General features: G+C 31.3%; 2 protein-coding genes across 3 annotated transcripts in view; both read right to left on the bottom strand.

The window, feature by feature from the left end:
- The window catches only part of LOC126768966 (protein roadkill), a 43,437-nt gene extending 29,667 nt beyond the window's left edge, over positions 1 to 13,770 (bottom strand). For both annotated transcript variants that reach the window (XM_050487468.1, XM_050487469.1), the window contains exons 1-2: positions 13,626 to 13,770; positions 827 to 862 (exon numbers count right to left, since the gene is read on the bottom strand). The gene's annotated coding sequence lies outside the window, so the exon portion shown is untranslated. The remainder of the gene's footprint in view (positions 1 to 826; positions 863 to 13,625) is intronic.
- A 2,301-nt stretch (positions 13,771 to 16,071) lies between these two features.
- LOC126769063 (huntingtin-interacting protein K) lies at positions 16,072 to 17,553 on the bottom strand. The gene is made up of 3 exons (XM_050487616.1): positions 17,208 to 17,553; positions 16,840 to 16,947; positions 16,072 to 16,221 (listed from the first exon to the last, which is right to left on the bottom strand). Exons 1-3 carry the CDS (start codon positions 17,364 to 17,366, stop codon positions 16,126 to 16,128), a joined length of 363 nt encoding a protein of 120 aa, XP_050343573.1. The 5' UTR covers positions 17,367 to 17,553; the 3' UTR covers positions 16,072 to 16,125.

Below are 17,553 nucleotides of genomic sequence, written 5' to 3'. Positions count from 1 at the left end.
AAAGCTTCGAACGCAGCTGGTGAAAACCTTACCACGTACCAGCTGTCACGCAGCACGCTTTAATATTTTACATCCATACTGCTTTCAAATATGTACGTAAATACTATGGCTATAATATAACTGTGAAAGTTCTCAATTTATTTATCTTTACTTACAAAATATATTTTTTTATTATTATATTTAATAGTTTATTGGTCGAACTTAATTCTAATTCTATTAGCTAATCGCTACTTTTCGTGTTTCTTTTATTAAAAAGGCAGACAGACACTGCAGTGAAAGTGCATCACGGTTATTGCTCGCGCCCGCGCAGCATTCAGAGCATTTTTCAGCGAGTAGAGAAACGCTAAGAAAGTGCCTAAAAGCAGGAGAAGGTGAAGTAAAATTTGAAAGCGCTACACAATAGCGCGTTGTCGAAATTGGAAAGTTGAGAGGTGCGCATTGATTGCATAACCGCTCTTACAGAACGCGGCGTGACGCTGACGAAAGGTACCATGTGACGTCACCGGTATGAAAGTGCATCGGCCGGTGCCACTACGAGTGTGGAGGGCGGGTGCACGTGTGTTGCACTGCGCTTCCTGCACCGGAGGACTTTCTATTGGGAAATCGCATTAAGTTCTCTCCTTCTCCGCTCGACTATTGGGAAATTCGACTCTCACGAGCCGCTCACGAAACGAGATGCATCTGATTGAGCAATGACGCGGTCCACTTTACAGTGCGCTTACACAATTAGACTAGGCTTAGCGTATTATCTGTTTCTGTTCTCTATTGACACGGAATAAACTATAGATGACATAAATGTGTGACCGAAATTTAAAATATAACTTACAGTTTTGTAGCTATTTACAGTCTCGTGTTGCAAAGCCTGAAACAAAAGAAAAAAAATGTTTTTATACATTTTTACCAATGCACTAGAATCTATTGACAAAATAAATTAGATATGTATTATTTTCTAATGAAATTATTTACACATCAAGATCTTATGGTCTTTATTATGAATCAAGTCTATTTAGGTTCATTTTACGATTATGACGTAACTATTTAACTTTTCGTTATATTATAAAAGTAACTTTGGGAAACAATATGTACATTAAGCCGAATTTAGAATAAAATTAGCTTTTGAATAATAATTAGGCTTTAAATATAAGTCAATTGGTCCGCTTTATCTTTGAATGGCAAACTAGCCGATATTATATCATATATTTATTTATTTTAATACTATAGAGTAGTATTAAACTCATGTAGTATTAAAAAAATTATTAATTTTATATTTATTTTTACTATAAAAGTTTGATAAGCAATTTAAATGTTAAACTTTAATTACGGTCTTAATTTTCAGTGTATTATTGCAACCAAAAATTGCGTATAATGCTACTGCTATTCCGATCATTATACTAATATTAAATGTCACTCTGATTGACCAATAAGTGAGAGAGGTTAAAAAATTGAGGTCTTAACTACGCAGGACGCTCCTCGAAGCAGTTCATGGTTGAATGGAACATGTACAGTATTCAAATAACCATTGTGAATTTACTTTATATCTTTTCTCATAAACTTAAGGTCGATAATTGTTTGGCAAATTAATAGCGGTTCCTAATTGTCGGATTGAGAACGTTCGTGATTTAAATAACGATTTTGTCTTTAAGATCCATTATATAAGGTCCGATTTTCTTTATACAACATGGGCATTCAAGAAGTAGGTTGAAACAACTCACACTGAGGTAGATTACACTTGTATATCACAAATTCTCATTAAGTCTACGTCACAAGATGGTAAGTAAATGTTCAATAAATGCAAATCCATAGTTGAAGGAATATTAATAGCAAAGTAGCAACAAATTGTTTCATTCTAATAATTCTGAACGATTGAATAATAAATTTATTTACTTTAATGAAGGGTAATATTATTTTAGGTTAGATGTTTTTGTCAAACCATCAAACTACTTTAGAAAGTAAATAGCAATTAGCATCGGGAAAGTTGTTTCATGCCGAATAGATTTAAATTGAAAAGCATGCTCGACTAAGTTTCCTAGGCAATAAATACTATCAGAAAAGCGAATGGCTTGTGTACTTTCTAGTTGCAAAGTAGGCAAAAGTTACGATATCTCTTGTGATATAATAACCGTTCGCCATCGTGGCCTGCGCCAGCAACGTGCGCCTACGCAAGCATGGTTTACTTCACTGTATATGTGCACGAAGGATCTAATATAACACGACTAGTACATATTTTTTAAATATTATTTATAGGACTTATTGTTTTTTTTTAATTAATCATTTAATATTTATTTTAATGCGAATTTAATGAGCTTGCCTCGTTGGTCTAGTTGCTACATGTAAGGCCGCAGACCCGGAGGTCATGGGTTCAAATCCCAGGTCGGGCCAATAAAAAGTTCTGTCGAAACTTCTCAGTAGCAGCCCGACTATGGAAGTTGGAAGTGTGTACACTCCCGTGCCTCGGAAAGCCCGTAAAGCCGTTGGTCCTGCGCCTGATCTCATTTCAGTAGTGTCGGATTGCCGTCCCATCGGATTATGAGAGTTAGGGAATAGAGAGTGCACCTGTGTTTGCGCACACACTTGTGCACTATAATATCTCCTGCGCAGTTGGCTTATCTCTCTTAAGACTGGCCGCCGTGGCTGAAATCTGTCTGGAGGACATTTATTATTAATATGTGATTAAACAAACTTCATAAACTGGTAGAGATGTTTTACATAGTATTTATTTAAAATAATCTCAGCTAATATCTTTAAGTTGAATGCTAAAAAATTTATATAATAATGTGACAGTAATATATTTAAAATTCAATGTAGTATAGCATAGTAGAATTATAAAACTGAACATGAAACGTAACGTTGGTAACGACGAAATGGATGGTAACGTAATGCTAAAGGCAACATTAAATTTATATGAAAAATAAACACAGTTTTCTAAAAAAAGAACAAAATCGTTATTGGATGTTACTGAATTAACCAGTTTTTACAGCAACACATTAAAATTATATATATTTAACTGCAACCCAGATATAGTAACAATAGTGAATATTCATAATAGAAATATAAGAATATCCTAATTTTGTTATTATATAATAAGTATATTTTACACATCAATAATGTTAACCCTGAAAACTGAAGCCGTATGTACGTGTAACTAAGGGTTTTTCTAGGGATTACATATATAACTGATTGAAGGGTTGTATTTTCATTACACAAACAATCGTAATATAAATATAAACCTAACATGTGAACTCTTTTTATTATTCTCTAAAAGCATATAGTATAACGAAATATTTCAATAGAAGTAGTAGAAGTTAGTTTTACTAGCTATTCAGTATTCAAAAGTATTGGATGGCTGATAAATTGCAAGAGATTTCAACGAGAAATACGTTCACCGTCCTAGATGCGCGGTAGGTACTTTCGTTTTGAAATCGGCTCGCACAATTGGCCGTATCGAGATAAAAGCGGACCAGCTGCACGGAGAACGGTGGCTGAACGCATTCCTTTTCTAATATATCCTTTACCTCAAAAACTTGAAGGTATTCATTTATATCGATTTAATGTTTTTCAAGTAGAGGCTAAAATAGACTGGGCGACTATTTATTATACTTTAGTATGCTTATAAATGTTCTAGCGTGTTGTTGTTATGATATATATGTACATCATTTTGTTATTGTTATCTGTTATATTTTACCTTAGCTTTTTAATGATTACACATCAAACAAGATATTTCGAAAATAAAGAAGTTAAGAGAAATAATTTCCTTGATCATGTTAAAAGTTAATGTAATATTATATATATAAATATATAACTTGATTTTTATTTAAATCAAAATTATGTGATTTGCTTTAAGTTTTAAACGAAAATGCCTTTCTGAAACAAAAAGGCAATTTGCAATAACATACGAATTGCGCATTGACTTATTTTCGCTACAAACAAAGGTCACATCGGAAATTAAATCATGAATCATATATATCACAAATTAATTTAGTGTATTAAAAATAAAGAGTGTTTTCGCAGTTTAAATATAGAAATAAGACAACAAGAAATGGAACAATCAATCAAATACTAATGAGGATATTAGATTGCTTTCATTCATTTCATATTTAAGAATAGAAAAGTAGCCATAAGTTATACGTCATTTATGATGCTTATAGTGAATAATAAAATAAAGTAAGTTCGTATCTCTTTCAATTAAATTATTATTAGTGTTACCTGGGAATTAATGAACATTGTATACAAAATTAGTTAAAATAAAAAAAAATATCTAAGGTTCAGGCGAGGCCATGACTGTCGAAATTTATACACGGTTGGACCGTGACACAATTTACTAGAGCATTCATTTTATATTCGCCATTCTATCTCGCCTGTGTAACGATATGATTCACATTAAAACAAATCGGGACCTAAGTCGAACTACTTTCATAATTTAATTCACTACAAAATACTAATTAAAAGCATAAAACTTTAAAACTGCGATCAAGTAAGACTAATTAATATTTAAGAAAATGTATGAATAATATTTAACCTTTTAGAGCCGGTATGTGATAGAATATGGGCACGTTAAATTCTGTGTCATTTATATAGTTAGTGCGCCAGATTTCATAAGCGATCTCTCCGTACCCTGATCTAGGTTAGGTGGTCGACATCGGCAACAGCGGTGGCGTATCGAGCGCGTCCGATGTTAACCTACATACATCCGTGGCACACATAGCTGCTGCTGGGGTCGACTGTCGAGAGTACCCGACACCCGTAACCGTACGTAAAATTCGTGACCCGGCCCCCTACCTTCTCCGTTCTCGTCATATCACAATCGACTCATTGGACACAGTCATCATGTCCCACATGTTTATAACGCCTAACGCGATATGAAAGTTTTATATCACTTATCTCGTTTTGTGATTATATTTGTAAAAATTTGACAGTATTTATATATTTACTTCCGGAGACGTTTAGAATGTACTCGATAAACGTGTGAATATTAACATAAAATTACAAAGAAAATACAAAGTCCTAACTAATTAACTGATTTATCATTGCACTATTTAAACTATAAGGCAAAGAGACTTGAAATTTTTAAAACCTTCGGTTTAAAGTGAAGAGCCGCGACAAAAAAGCAAGGATTTTGCAATTATTTTATTTATACGTTGGCGCTGCATCACCGTAATATATAATTAAATTAATTTTTAACAAATAAAAATAAATAAATATTTTTTTTTTCCATTACCCATAAGTTTAGTTTAGTTTATTTACATATTTTTTTCGGCTTAAGAAGGCGAAATCGCATCTACTTATACTTATATACTATAGATACTACTACGAAATCAAGCGATTTCCACAGCTTTATAAAAATATATTTTATCAATTGAATGATATAAATAATTTTTAGTTTCTGTTTTATCCGTTGTTTATAACTGCACTAACAAATGTTTGTATAAATTATAATTGAACGAGTACATTTGTAATAGGTACGTTATAAATACTGACTACTTTGCTAGATATGTAATGTACCTAATATTATTTTTTATATTAATATATGTATCTATATATATATTTCAAAATCTATTGCATTTCACTTTTTGGTATTTAGATTCGTCGTTCAAATTGTAACATCAGAAGAATATATTTGTTATAAAAGTTGTAGAGTTCTTTATTTAAAAATGCATACTTTATTGCTAGTGGAAACAAATATTTTATTTATTTAGACGCCTGACACAAGTAGATTGCTTAAGGTTTATAGAAAAAGATTAATTTACATTTTCTATTTTATTAACATTAAATTCTCGTTGCAACACACATCCTCTCTGTGTGTATATTAATATATATAAATATGAACAGTATTATTGAACGATGATATCATGCATTAAAAAATGATTTTACTTTTGTCTTTATTTATACACACTTATGTAAGCATCTTACATGAGAATCAATACAAAACACAATAAACCTGTCTAAAGTCCACCTGTCTGTCGATTTAAAGTTCTCGAAGTGTAATTAAAAGTGCGTGAAACGAGAGGTAATTAAAACCATTTTTTTATCGCTGGAAAAACGAGGTACGCGTTTCCCCCACGGGAACAGTGAGGCGGTATGTGGGGCTCGCTGGTGTCCAAGGCGCCGAGTGCGCCCCGAACGTCGGAATACTAAAAAACCAACGATACCCTTTCCGTCTTAACGAGGAGCACCACGGAATCGCTTTCGCATGCTACCGTGAGTAAATTAAAACCTATTTTAACCTTTAATTATTGTATTTTTAAGAATCACTATTATTGATATTCAAATACAAATTTAGAATTTTAATTTGTGTAATTAAAAAAAACTAACTGCGATTTGTCCATCTGTTAGTCGTCTTTTCGTGGCACGTAGCACTCATTAAGGCATAATTAATTGAGAGATTTAATTTACTTACTCATAATATATCTCTATATAAGTATTTTGTTGTTTAAAGCAGTGACTATCGCGGTATGCTTTGTCTGCCCGTGCAACAGTGCATTCACGAGGGTCGATGTCCGGACACGCTACACAACCACAAATCAATAACCTAATTTGAACAAGGTTTAATAATTATTATTAAATAATATACTATGCAAAATTTAATATTACTGGCGTTTTTTTTTTCGTAATTGCTATATTCATTATTTTCCACATAAGCCCAAAGCAAAACTACGAGTTTACATATGCTACTTAAATATAATAATAATTATTTAGTTATAATAACAACAAGAGAATAATTAATGTTTTAATAATACATTAAAATATAAATATTAAACTATATACATATTTATATACATAGAGGCATGATAACATTAATACCTAAGGCCATTTACGCGATTCACATGTAAGCGACATTAACGGTTAATAAAACGATATGATCAGTCACGACTGATATAAACATTAAATTCTTTGGAGTAGTATGGTACATAACATTTAAGAAATCAAGTATTTAAACTAAATATGTGATTTAGCTTATTTCTAAAAAAAATATAAATTTTTAATAAATAAATAATAAATTTTAAATAATTTTTAAAATATTATTTTAATATCACCTAAATAAGCCGTTTGGTCAAATTATTTTGTAAAGATAATTTGAACCAAATACAGTGTTAGTACATACCTGGAAAAAAATTACATATTACAATAGCAGAGTAAGATTTAAGTGGTAAATCAGAAAGTCAAACTACGATATATGTTATAGTAACTAAATATATATATATTTTATTTGTGTTTCTTTTAACTATAATCAAACGATAATTAAAAGTTTCCAAGCTTTAATGCAAAGCTCGCGGTTTAATGTGACAATGCAGCGTCCATGCGTGTGCAATGCGAGGTCGACGCCCGCGACGGGAAGAGTCGACTGAGGGATACTGACCCGTCCCGAAACAATCCACATGTACACAATGATTGACATATAAAATGCCTGTTTGATCTATGCACTATCTTGTAAAACTAGCCTGACATACTGGTACAATTTCATACAATTCCGGTGCTCTAATTTAGGAGTTGACTTAGTAATAAGGCAATAAACAAATGTTTTAATTGTGTTATCTATTACACAATTCATTTTAGACACACGTCTACTTGTCGTATTATATTAGGTATGACCTTCGTCGACTTGGGGTTAGCAAAGTACAAAAAGTCACGCCCGCGGTGGCAAATACGAGTACGTCGATAATATGGAATTCCCGAGAGACTCGAACATCCTAGTATTACACGTAATTACGTGTTTATTTAGAATTTTCCTGAATGTTCTATGTACAATAGATAACAACTAAATACTAAACTATACAAATATTTTTAAGATAACTTATACTGTTAATGTAAGTTAATGGCGTTATTCGGCTTACTTCTATGTACTAACAATGAGTGATAGTTAATAAATCGGAGATATCAGATATGAGCATGAACCATGAATTTATTAGTTTTTACTGTATAATAAAAACATTAAGTATTTAAATGAAGAATGATATGAGTTTCTGGTGTTTTTATAAGGGATAACTGGATGTGGCCCTTGCGTCTGTATAAGCTGGTTACGTGTCCAAAGCTCTATATATGTATTTATATTTTAGGTGAAGGTGTATTATAGGCTTATCGTCATATTTACATATAAAAAATTGTCTAAAAGCTGTTTAAAATCTTTAAAGATTCATCAAATGATGTTTTTTTTTTATTTAAACATCATTTCTAGTCATGTATGAAACAGGCCTGTAGAATGTATCTTTTAGGTTCGTGTTAGTCTACACCCGATATATTAGCTACTAAGAAATAATGAAGTTTAAAATTCTAATTACTAATTACGGGGTCTATTGCTTTTTATCGTTGTTAACTGTTATTAAACCATGACAGCAATGATAAATAATTCATAATGACAATTAATCGTGAAATTAATACGCCATGTGGTCATCTGTTTTATTTTAACTTAAAACTTACTCTGAAATACTAATAAAATTGTACAATTACTACAATTGGTTACATGAAAAATTATAATATTCATATAAATATATCTAAAAACGAAACGTAATATTATTATTTGAAACAAGGTCGACGGGACGGAGAGGCCGGGAGAGCGGGAGAGGTTTCATTTACTACACCCTATCCTTGAGAAAAGTTATCCAAGGCCTACCGGGCCCCGGAATTGTCCTTCAGCGAAGAACTTTGTTTTTTTTTTATGAGAGTACTGATATTCCGAACAGTTACACTCTAAATTTTAAGTATTTATTATTGGCAGAATGTGTAATATTTGTTTAGGGAATGTCTTTTACGAGCAAAACTAGTTTATGCCCACAGCTTCACCCGCGTGAAAACTACATTTATGTAATCCTATAATTTATTAATTAAAATATTTTTTATATGTTTTCAATTTATTACGTTTTAAGATTCTATTGCAATAAATTTTCCAGGTTCGTTCACAACAATAACCCCCTAAATCATATTGAATTGACACATAACATTTAAGCATACACATTAGACATGAAAAACGTCTTTATTGCGAGAGTATAAAACATAGAGAACTATTATAGCTTAGTTAAATAATATTTTTATTGATGTAATTTTGGAATAAATAAGAAAAATAATGATAAGGTCAATATAGTAATACAAAGCGGAACCTAAATAAATTTATCGAAAACCCAGCCTGCTATAGAAACCATGTGATGCTGATGTATCTTGTGCCTTTAATAATTGTCACTCAGCTTTTAAACCGGACCGTTGACTAAAAATTATTGCAGTACGTATAAATACGGTAGGTGATAATATAATTGTTGTAAAGTTAGAAATGTCATTTTGGTTAGAAAAAAGTAAAGTTATGGAGTTTTTTTTATTTTTAGATTGATGATTATTCTTTAAAGAAGCCGAGATGGCCTAGTGGTAAGAACGCGTGAATCTTAACCGATGATCGTGGGTTCAAACCCGGGCAAGCACCACTGAATTTTCATGTGCTTAATTTGTGTTTATAATTCATCTCGTGCTTAACGGTGAAGGAAAACATCGTGAGGAAACCTGCATGTGTCTAATTTCATTGAAATTCTGCCACATATGTATTCTACCAACCCGCATTGGAGCAGCGTGGTGGAATAAACTCCAAACTTTCTCCTCAAAAGGGAGAGGAGGCCTTAGCCCAGCAGTGGGACATTAACAGGCTGTTACTGATTATTCCTTTAATAATCATCAGTGAATTTACTTTGAATCCCTTTAGTTTTACCTCTTTGTAAACAGTGGTAGGGCTTTGTGCAAGCACGTCTGGGTAGGTACCACCCACTCCTCAGATATTCTACATCTATTCAACAATAATTAGTATGGTTGCGTTCCGGTTTGAAGGATTTATGAGTAAGCCAGTGTAACTACAAGCATAAAGGACGTAACATCTTCGTTCCCAAGATTGGTGGCGCATTAGCTATGTAAGGAATGGTTAATATTTCTTACATAGCCAATGTCTAAGGACGGTGTTTTCACTTTTTTTTTTATATTCGCCGGGAGGGCAAATGACTCCACTTCACCTGATGGTAAGTGGTAGTAGAGTCCAAACGCGACGACGGCCAGTACAGACGGGAAAAACGTTCTGCACTAGCCGCCTTCGCCTTGCCGGCCCGCAAGATGCCTCTTCACGCCTCGTTTGAAGGAACCCGGGTTGTAAGAGGAGGGGAACACGTGAGCTGGTAAGGAATTCCATTTTTTGGAAGTGCGACAAAGAAAGGAGTTGCCAAATTTCTTTGTTCGCGATGGAATTGATGTCACAGTTAGGCGGTGACATCGAGAACCAGCTCGCGTGGACTTGAAGGAAGGGGGAAGCAGGAATTAGAGAGAATAATTCCTCAGAGCACTCGCCGTGATACAATCGATAGAAAGCGCTCAGCGCTGCTATCTCACGGCACAATTGTAAAGGTTTAAGGGTGTTTGTGACCTTTACGTCGCCAATAATGCGCACTGCACGTCGCTGCAACTGGTCCAAGGCCTCCAGTAGGTACTTAGCGGAGCCATCCCAAAGGTGCGAGCAATATTCCACGCAAGACCGTACCTGTGTTTTGTACAGCAGGCACAGTTGTTGGGGCGTGAAAAAACGCCACACCTTGTTCAGAACTCCGAGTTTCCGTGAAGCTGTTTTTATAACAGCCTCGATGTAATCCCTTGGACTATGGTCGCAGCGAACGTCAATCCCCAGCATGGCGATTTTGCTTTATATCACCAGCGGAGTACCACAGAGGGATGGAAGAGGGGAAAATGCTGACTTTTTCATAGCAAATTTAACATCAGGTGGCCCATTTGACACTCTTCACTCACTCTTCACAATAAAATCTGCATATGTACATGCCGCGACATATGTTACAATAACAAAACACGTACGTTTTTATAACTTTTGATAGACTCAATCGATTTAAATAAACAAAGACTAAAAGGAATCTCAAATACTTCTTATAATAATTTAGTTATTTCAATTTGTAATTTTTAGGTGTTTCCGAGATTAGCCTGGACAAACAGACAGACAGACAAAAAAAAGAAAATGATTGTTTTGGTTTTGGTAAATCGCAAATATCCAACCAAAATTATTGTTAAGTTAAAATTTAGAAAGCTATTGTAGGGTAGTTATATCACCTCGTACGTTAAAAAAACTATGTAAGTAATATTTTAATTACATGCATACAAATTTTAGTCGAACTTTGTAAAAACGCGCCTTTTTACGTTTGGACAATTTGAAAAAGATCTATAAGTCCTAAATTTTGAAAGAATTATAATATAAATTATTATACACATAGTAATTGAATACGAATTTTAAAAATTAGAAGTTCATGAGAACTGGAGCTTTTCACGTGGAAATATATTTATCATTAAATATATAGAATTAGGAATTATAAATAAGTATTCTTAAGTTATTCACTTGACAAGAATGAAGATTAAGAAGTTATAAGTCAACTTTTATATTACTAATTCATTTATAATAAGCGTTATTAGCATGATGGAAAAATATAGAGGGGAGAACCAATATGAAAAACGTCTCGACGAAAGGCAAAAATCAATCTCAGTTTTTGTTCTATTCTATTTCTATTCGGAGAAAGCCAGTTATAATTATAAAGAAATTTTTTGTAAAAAAACCTATTATAAAAATTTGTGCAATTCTTTTTCTAATTCGCAGGAACCACTATTGGGTCAGATCGTCAATTTCTCGTCGGGAGTACCCATTCGAAATTTGGTTTGAACGAACGTAACAAACATTCTGTGACTAGAAATTCGACATTTCATGCAAAAGGTTTAAAGATTTGCGAAAATGTGCGCGTAGGGCCGTAGGTTATGAAAAAAATTCTACTTTATTTTTTAATGTATTATTTTTTTATAGGCAAATCTAATAATTTTACAATAATACATAATTTTCGAATCTTATATCTATCTATATTATTATCTATGATTTAATGATATTTTTACTAAAACATCATCCTATGTCCAATCTATATTTATAAGTTTATTATATTATTATATCATATATATTCTTAATTTGATAGTCTTTAACTGTTACTGTGTAACTGATAGGGAATGTCATATATTGTGCACATAAAGATAATGAGAGAAAAGAGATTTTTTTAACTGAAGTCCTCCTGAACCACTGTCCAATTAAAGTTACACTAATAAATATAAATGAAAAAATAAATAAAACGATGGTAGAAAGATCAAATGGAGGAGCAATTACATTACATGATGTTAAAAATATTATTTCAGAAATTCCAATAATTTTTAAAATTGCAATTTGATCATGTATACAATTTTCTTTAGTATTTTTTCTTAGTTTTTGTTTTTTTTTATAATACTTATGAATATTCAATTAAATGTTAACAACACATTTTGCATAATATGTTTTTAATAAATAATAAAGTCTGACTATATAAATTAATGCTGATACTGTAAACTAAATATACATAAAAATATTTTGCATTTCACACATCAGTGTTTTCAATCAATAATACTAATTTGTTGAAAAAATATAACTACAAAAGGTATTTTTCTTTAACTTTTGAAGTAATGTTGTAAATATTATCATTTTAAATATCCTTTAAAGTTAAGACATAAAAATTTAAGATTATCTATTGAGTCAGTGACAATTATGCACACAAAATACAAATGTTACAATTATTTTTTGCATTATTATTTTTTGCACTATAAATATAAGTTTTATAAAAAACATATTCTTTAATTTTGAGCTTTATTATATTATATTATTCCTAATCTATATATATATATATATATATATATATATATATATATACTATGTATATATGAATATACAATATATGTATATATAAATTTGTGTTTTTAGAATAATCTTATACTATGATTTTATGTACTAACTTATGTATATCAAATATGAAATAAAACAGATATTGAAATGAGCAATTTTTTAAATAATATTTATATTTCACATATGTACAATACCCATGTGCGTTATTTTCGAATTTTAACCTTGACTTTTATGATTCTATGTCAACGGAAAGTACCCTACAGAATTTTATTCCCTTGCGAGTGTCTAAATATGCAGCATGAACTGCTTAATCTTTTCACTGTTCCAAAAGTTTGTGAAAGTTCAACTGGATACCTACATGCATTCCTGAGAAAATAGCTCTTAACAGATCGACAACTGAGTGATCCTATAAGGGTACCGTTTTTCCTTTTGAGGTACGGAACCCTAAAAAACTTAATGCCTTAGTTCTACATGAAATCATTTAAAAAGATACTTAACATGAAAGATTAATATGGAAGTAGTTTATATTACTGAATTGAAAGAATCTATTTTTACATTCATAAATACTTTTAAATGCAATAACGTATTTAGGACGTAAAAATATTACGCTTGTATTATTAATACTTCCGTGGGTTGACAACAGATTACAGAACATACACCGATCGTGAATATAATGTACAGATGAAACTGACGTTATTGTACTAGTCACCATAGTTTCCAAATATATTTCTTTGTCCCTTGACCACGCAAGAGCCTGATCCATTAATAAAAAATAAAGTTTTTTTTGATTTTAAAGTGTATTGTAAAATTATTTCTATTGCAAGAATATTTATTATCAAGGCCGTAATTATGTTATGTGATACAGATGAAAGCTCAAGGGACAAGTGTTTTTGACGTTTAACGAGATCTCTACTTTACTCACCTGTTAATAATAGGTATTATAATTTATTATAAGCACTGTACACAATTAAAAAGAAGTATTAACAAAGAACTAAACAAGAAAAAGAACACAGTCATAAAAGAATTAAAAAGAAAACAATTTACACACTACACTCACACTTCGTCTTCAGAACGTAAAACATAGACAATAAATTAAATGTACTGACAGATAATATAATGTATTTAGCCATTTCGTTCTTCAATAGTAGAAATACATTAAAATAACCAAAAATAAAATACGTATAATTGTATACATACCAAATGTATGTAATTTGATGATTTTTGTAGAATTACTTTTGCTTAAATGTTATAGTGTAAAAATGTTTAAAAAAAGGCACGGAATGGACGTCGAATATTAATGTAAAGAACAATTATTATTGTAATCGCAAGAAAATTTTAACTAGAAACAGTTAAGCTTATAATAAATTTAACAAATTCAGAGAACGAAATATTTTTTCTATATAATAGAAAAATGTCACCATAAAATAAAATTGATATTATTATAACACCCTCATAAAGAAAAATAGAGCGTGTTAATCTTACTACTATCTAGACTAGTACATTTTGATAAGTACACTTTTTCTTATAACCTTTTATTTAAATTCAATTTCTTTTCAACCTGATTATCATTAGAAGTTTGAGCGTTAATTTGAAGTTACAAATTATCATCAGTTTTATCACTTCTTATTCATTTTCTCATCTTCGCTATAGTAGCTCTATTAACATGTGCTTCAATTTTATAGTATAGTATTTGTTATAAGAGAAATAATATTATTTTTCATCTTCATGTCTTATGAGGGAAGAAGACAACTAGATTTGTTTGTTCGTCTAGTGACGAACTGGTGGTTACCTCAAACTTTCAATTAAAAAAAAAAAGATCAATTTTGATAGAAAACCATGGATAACTGCAATTTAGGTGAATTTAGTATTTACTTCTATCTTACACTAATTTAATAATAGTCTTGTAATAAAAAAAAAAATATTACCACAGCAAAACAATAAAACTGGATAAGATTTGACAAATTAACATGCTTTTTTTAATGAAATTACAAAATGTAATGAAGTATTACCAATTTTGTTTTAGCAAAATTTCATCAGTACATACGAATGATAATAAATGCATGGATAAAAAATCGGTATATAGATGGCAACAGGGCTCCGATATGTTTGTGTGTTTTTCACAAAAACGGTCACGCAATAACGCTGGAGCCTTTCAGTGCTCTTACCACTTCAATCACTCGGAACGAGCTTTCTGTTCTGTTGGAGGTCGCAGATCTGCTTCTAGACTATCGCGTCCATATCCGCCACAATGTTCATGGAATCTACTAAGCCCATAGTAAGGACATTCAGTAACACTAACGTTCTAGCTACTTCAGGAAATTCTAGTAGCATCTCTAAATTATACTCAATGTAGGAAGGCTGGAAATACCGTGCCGGAGTCTATAGGCCGTTGTGGTGTCTTTCATGACGCTGTGTATTAAGGTAGAGGTTCTCATTACTTACAACAGGGCTCTCCTGTGGAAACCGACGATAATAATAGAGTGATACGAGAATACCACAGGGTATCGTGAACGGCGGTGACTCTTCTCGCGGGCTTGAAAACTCATAATAAGCGCCATGTTTAGTAGTGAGGGGTGCTGGAAAGAGACGGTCTGCTGCGAAAATGTTATATCACAAAGTAACATACGGAGCGTGAATAGTGCCTTCGCGGTCTCGCTTCGCCGAAGAAGACCAGGGAGAAGACATAGTAGCCAAGCGTTCCTTCTCTCCCCGCCGTCAATATTACCGTTGATAGAAGTCTTTGTACTCTGGGTATCTACCTAAGAATTGGAGCCTCGCAGAGACAGGCTTACTATCCTCCCGTAAAGACATTGGATATCAGTAAGATTTCCACATAAGCCGCTGCGATCTGGGTACCCGCCGAAGACTTCCTTACCATCTTAGTAATGTATATGTAAATTTAAAATCTAGCATTTTTTACTTCTTCTCTGAGTATTGGTGATAGATACATTTTTAAAATCAACTCACACTAAAGTAAATAATCATTATATTGTTGAATCTCAATAAAAACTTGTTATTTGTATGAAAACATTTTTTTTCTCATTATATTGATCACCTGGTTATGATGAGTGTTATGTTTGACAATAGATCCTTGTACAAAAAAAAATCTCATTCGTTTTACAACAAACATTTGATTCTGCAAAAATGTCTTTTTATAAAAGAGTTTATCAAAGACGTTATTGGCAAATGTTTTACTTTACAAATGAATTATTAAACCAGTAATTTGCATAAAAATTGTTCATAAAATGAAAATTTGTCATTTGTTTTTATCAAATGTAAGGACAACCTCTCCTATTTATATTATAACGGTAATTTTTTCTTTAAAATTGTGCAGGTGAAGATTGGTAACTAATATAAAAAAAGATGTGTTAGAGATTGAAAAATACTCTTTTATATATGTATAACACAAAGGTTGACTGTCATTAATTTGTTAGGGTTATAAGGGCTGCCACCAAGTCACCTCTATGTTCCCTTAGAGTTCTTTCTGCTAATGTTCGAGAGATTTCCATTTCTTTTACCTGTAATTAATAGTTATTATTAACCTTTAAGTAATATGACAAACACAATGGTACATATAAATAAATTAAAAAAAAATTCTATTAAAATAATAGGTTTGTGACAATAATAAAAGAAATTAAACTATAACTGGTTAAAAAAATTAAAATGCTAACTGTTGCTTTTCAATACATTTTCTCTAGGGTTGTATGGAAAAATATGAACAATGTTGATACAAAATGTGACACTCATAACAGACACAAACTAATTACTCCTGTTACTCGACTGCATGGTCGGTAACTCTTTTTCTTTGAGTTTTACAAGTTAATAATTTAAAATCATTGAGTAGTAAAGATAATGTAATAAAACTTTTATATATATGTTTGAGATATAAAAAGGAAAATATGTACTAATGTACCTTGCATAGAAATACTGATTTTAACTCGAGTCATCTTACCAGCAAGGAGTAATATTTTTTTATATATACTACTAAGAGTAATATGTAAATAGATCAGTGAATTAATTGATTAACAAAATAATTTTCTATACAATTCTTATTCTTAGAATATATTGCATTTATACATTAACACAATCTTACAAAAGGTGATATGTACATGAATTTTGAGTGGTAATAAACTTACTATTAATTCAATATCATCTTTTTTAACTGAAACTTTTTGCAATTCCTTTTCTTTTTCAAGCCTTTCAGCTGCTTCTTTATTTCTACGATCGCCAATTAATGAAAGAGCCTGAAAAGTATAAACAAAACTATATAAGTTATATTGTATACTACAAATAACTATTTACTATAAATAATAATGCAACAATTAAATTGTATAATACGCCACATTATAATAATATTTATCATACTTCATAACTAGAATTTAACAAAAAAAAGAAAACAATTCAGATTCTAATTGACTCAAATCGAATTCAAATCAAATTGAATTAAAAATGTATAATAATACCTTCATTTATTTTACAGTGGCAGCAATACAAATTTACTTACACCAGAAATGTCTTGCGATGATATTTCTTTCTCTTCGGCATAGTCAGTTACTTTTTCCAAATCAGCTACACCACTGTCGTGTTTTGCTGCCTTCTTTTGAGTTTTATCTTTTTCGACTTGTATGTCATCAGTATCACCATTAACCTCTTCATCAGCCATGTTTAGGATATTTTTTTATATTTTACTAATTGCAGTTGGTTAATTTATTATTGTGAAAATATTCATCAGCTAAGATACATTAATAATAAAAATGAGTAACTTATTCTGTTAAAGTAGTAATTTCCTAGTGAGAATTTTTAATAAGTAGGTAGGTACCTAAAATATCACGCTTTGACTTTTGACATTG

The sequence above is a fragment of the Nymphalis io genome, chromosome 6 (genome assembly GCF_905147045.1).
Source record: "Nymphalis io chromosome 6, ilAglIoxx1.1, whole genome shotgun sequence".
In the NCBI taxonomy this organism is placed as follows: Eukaryota; Metazoa; Arthropoda; class Insecta; order Lepidoptera; family Nymphalidae; genus Nymphalis; species Nymphalis io.
This window is presented reverse-complemented; position numbering and strand designations above follow the sequence as displayed.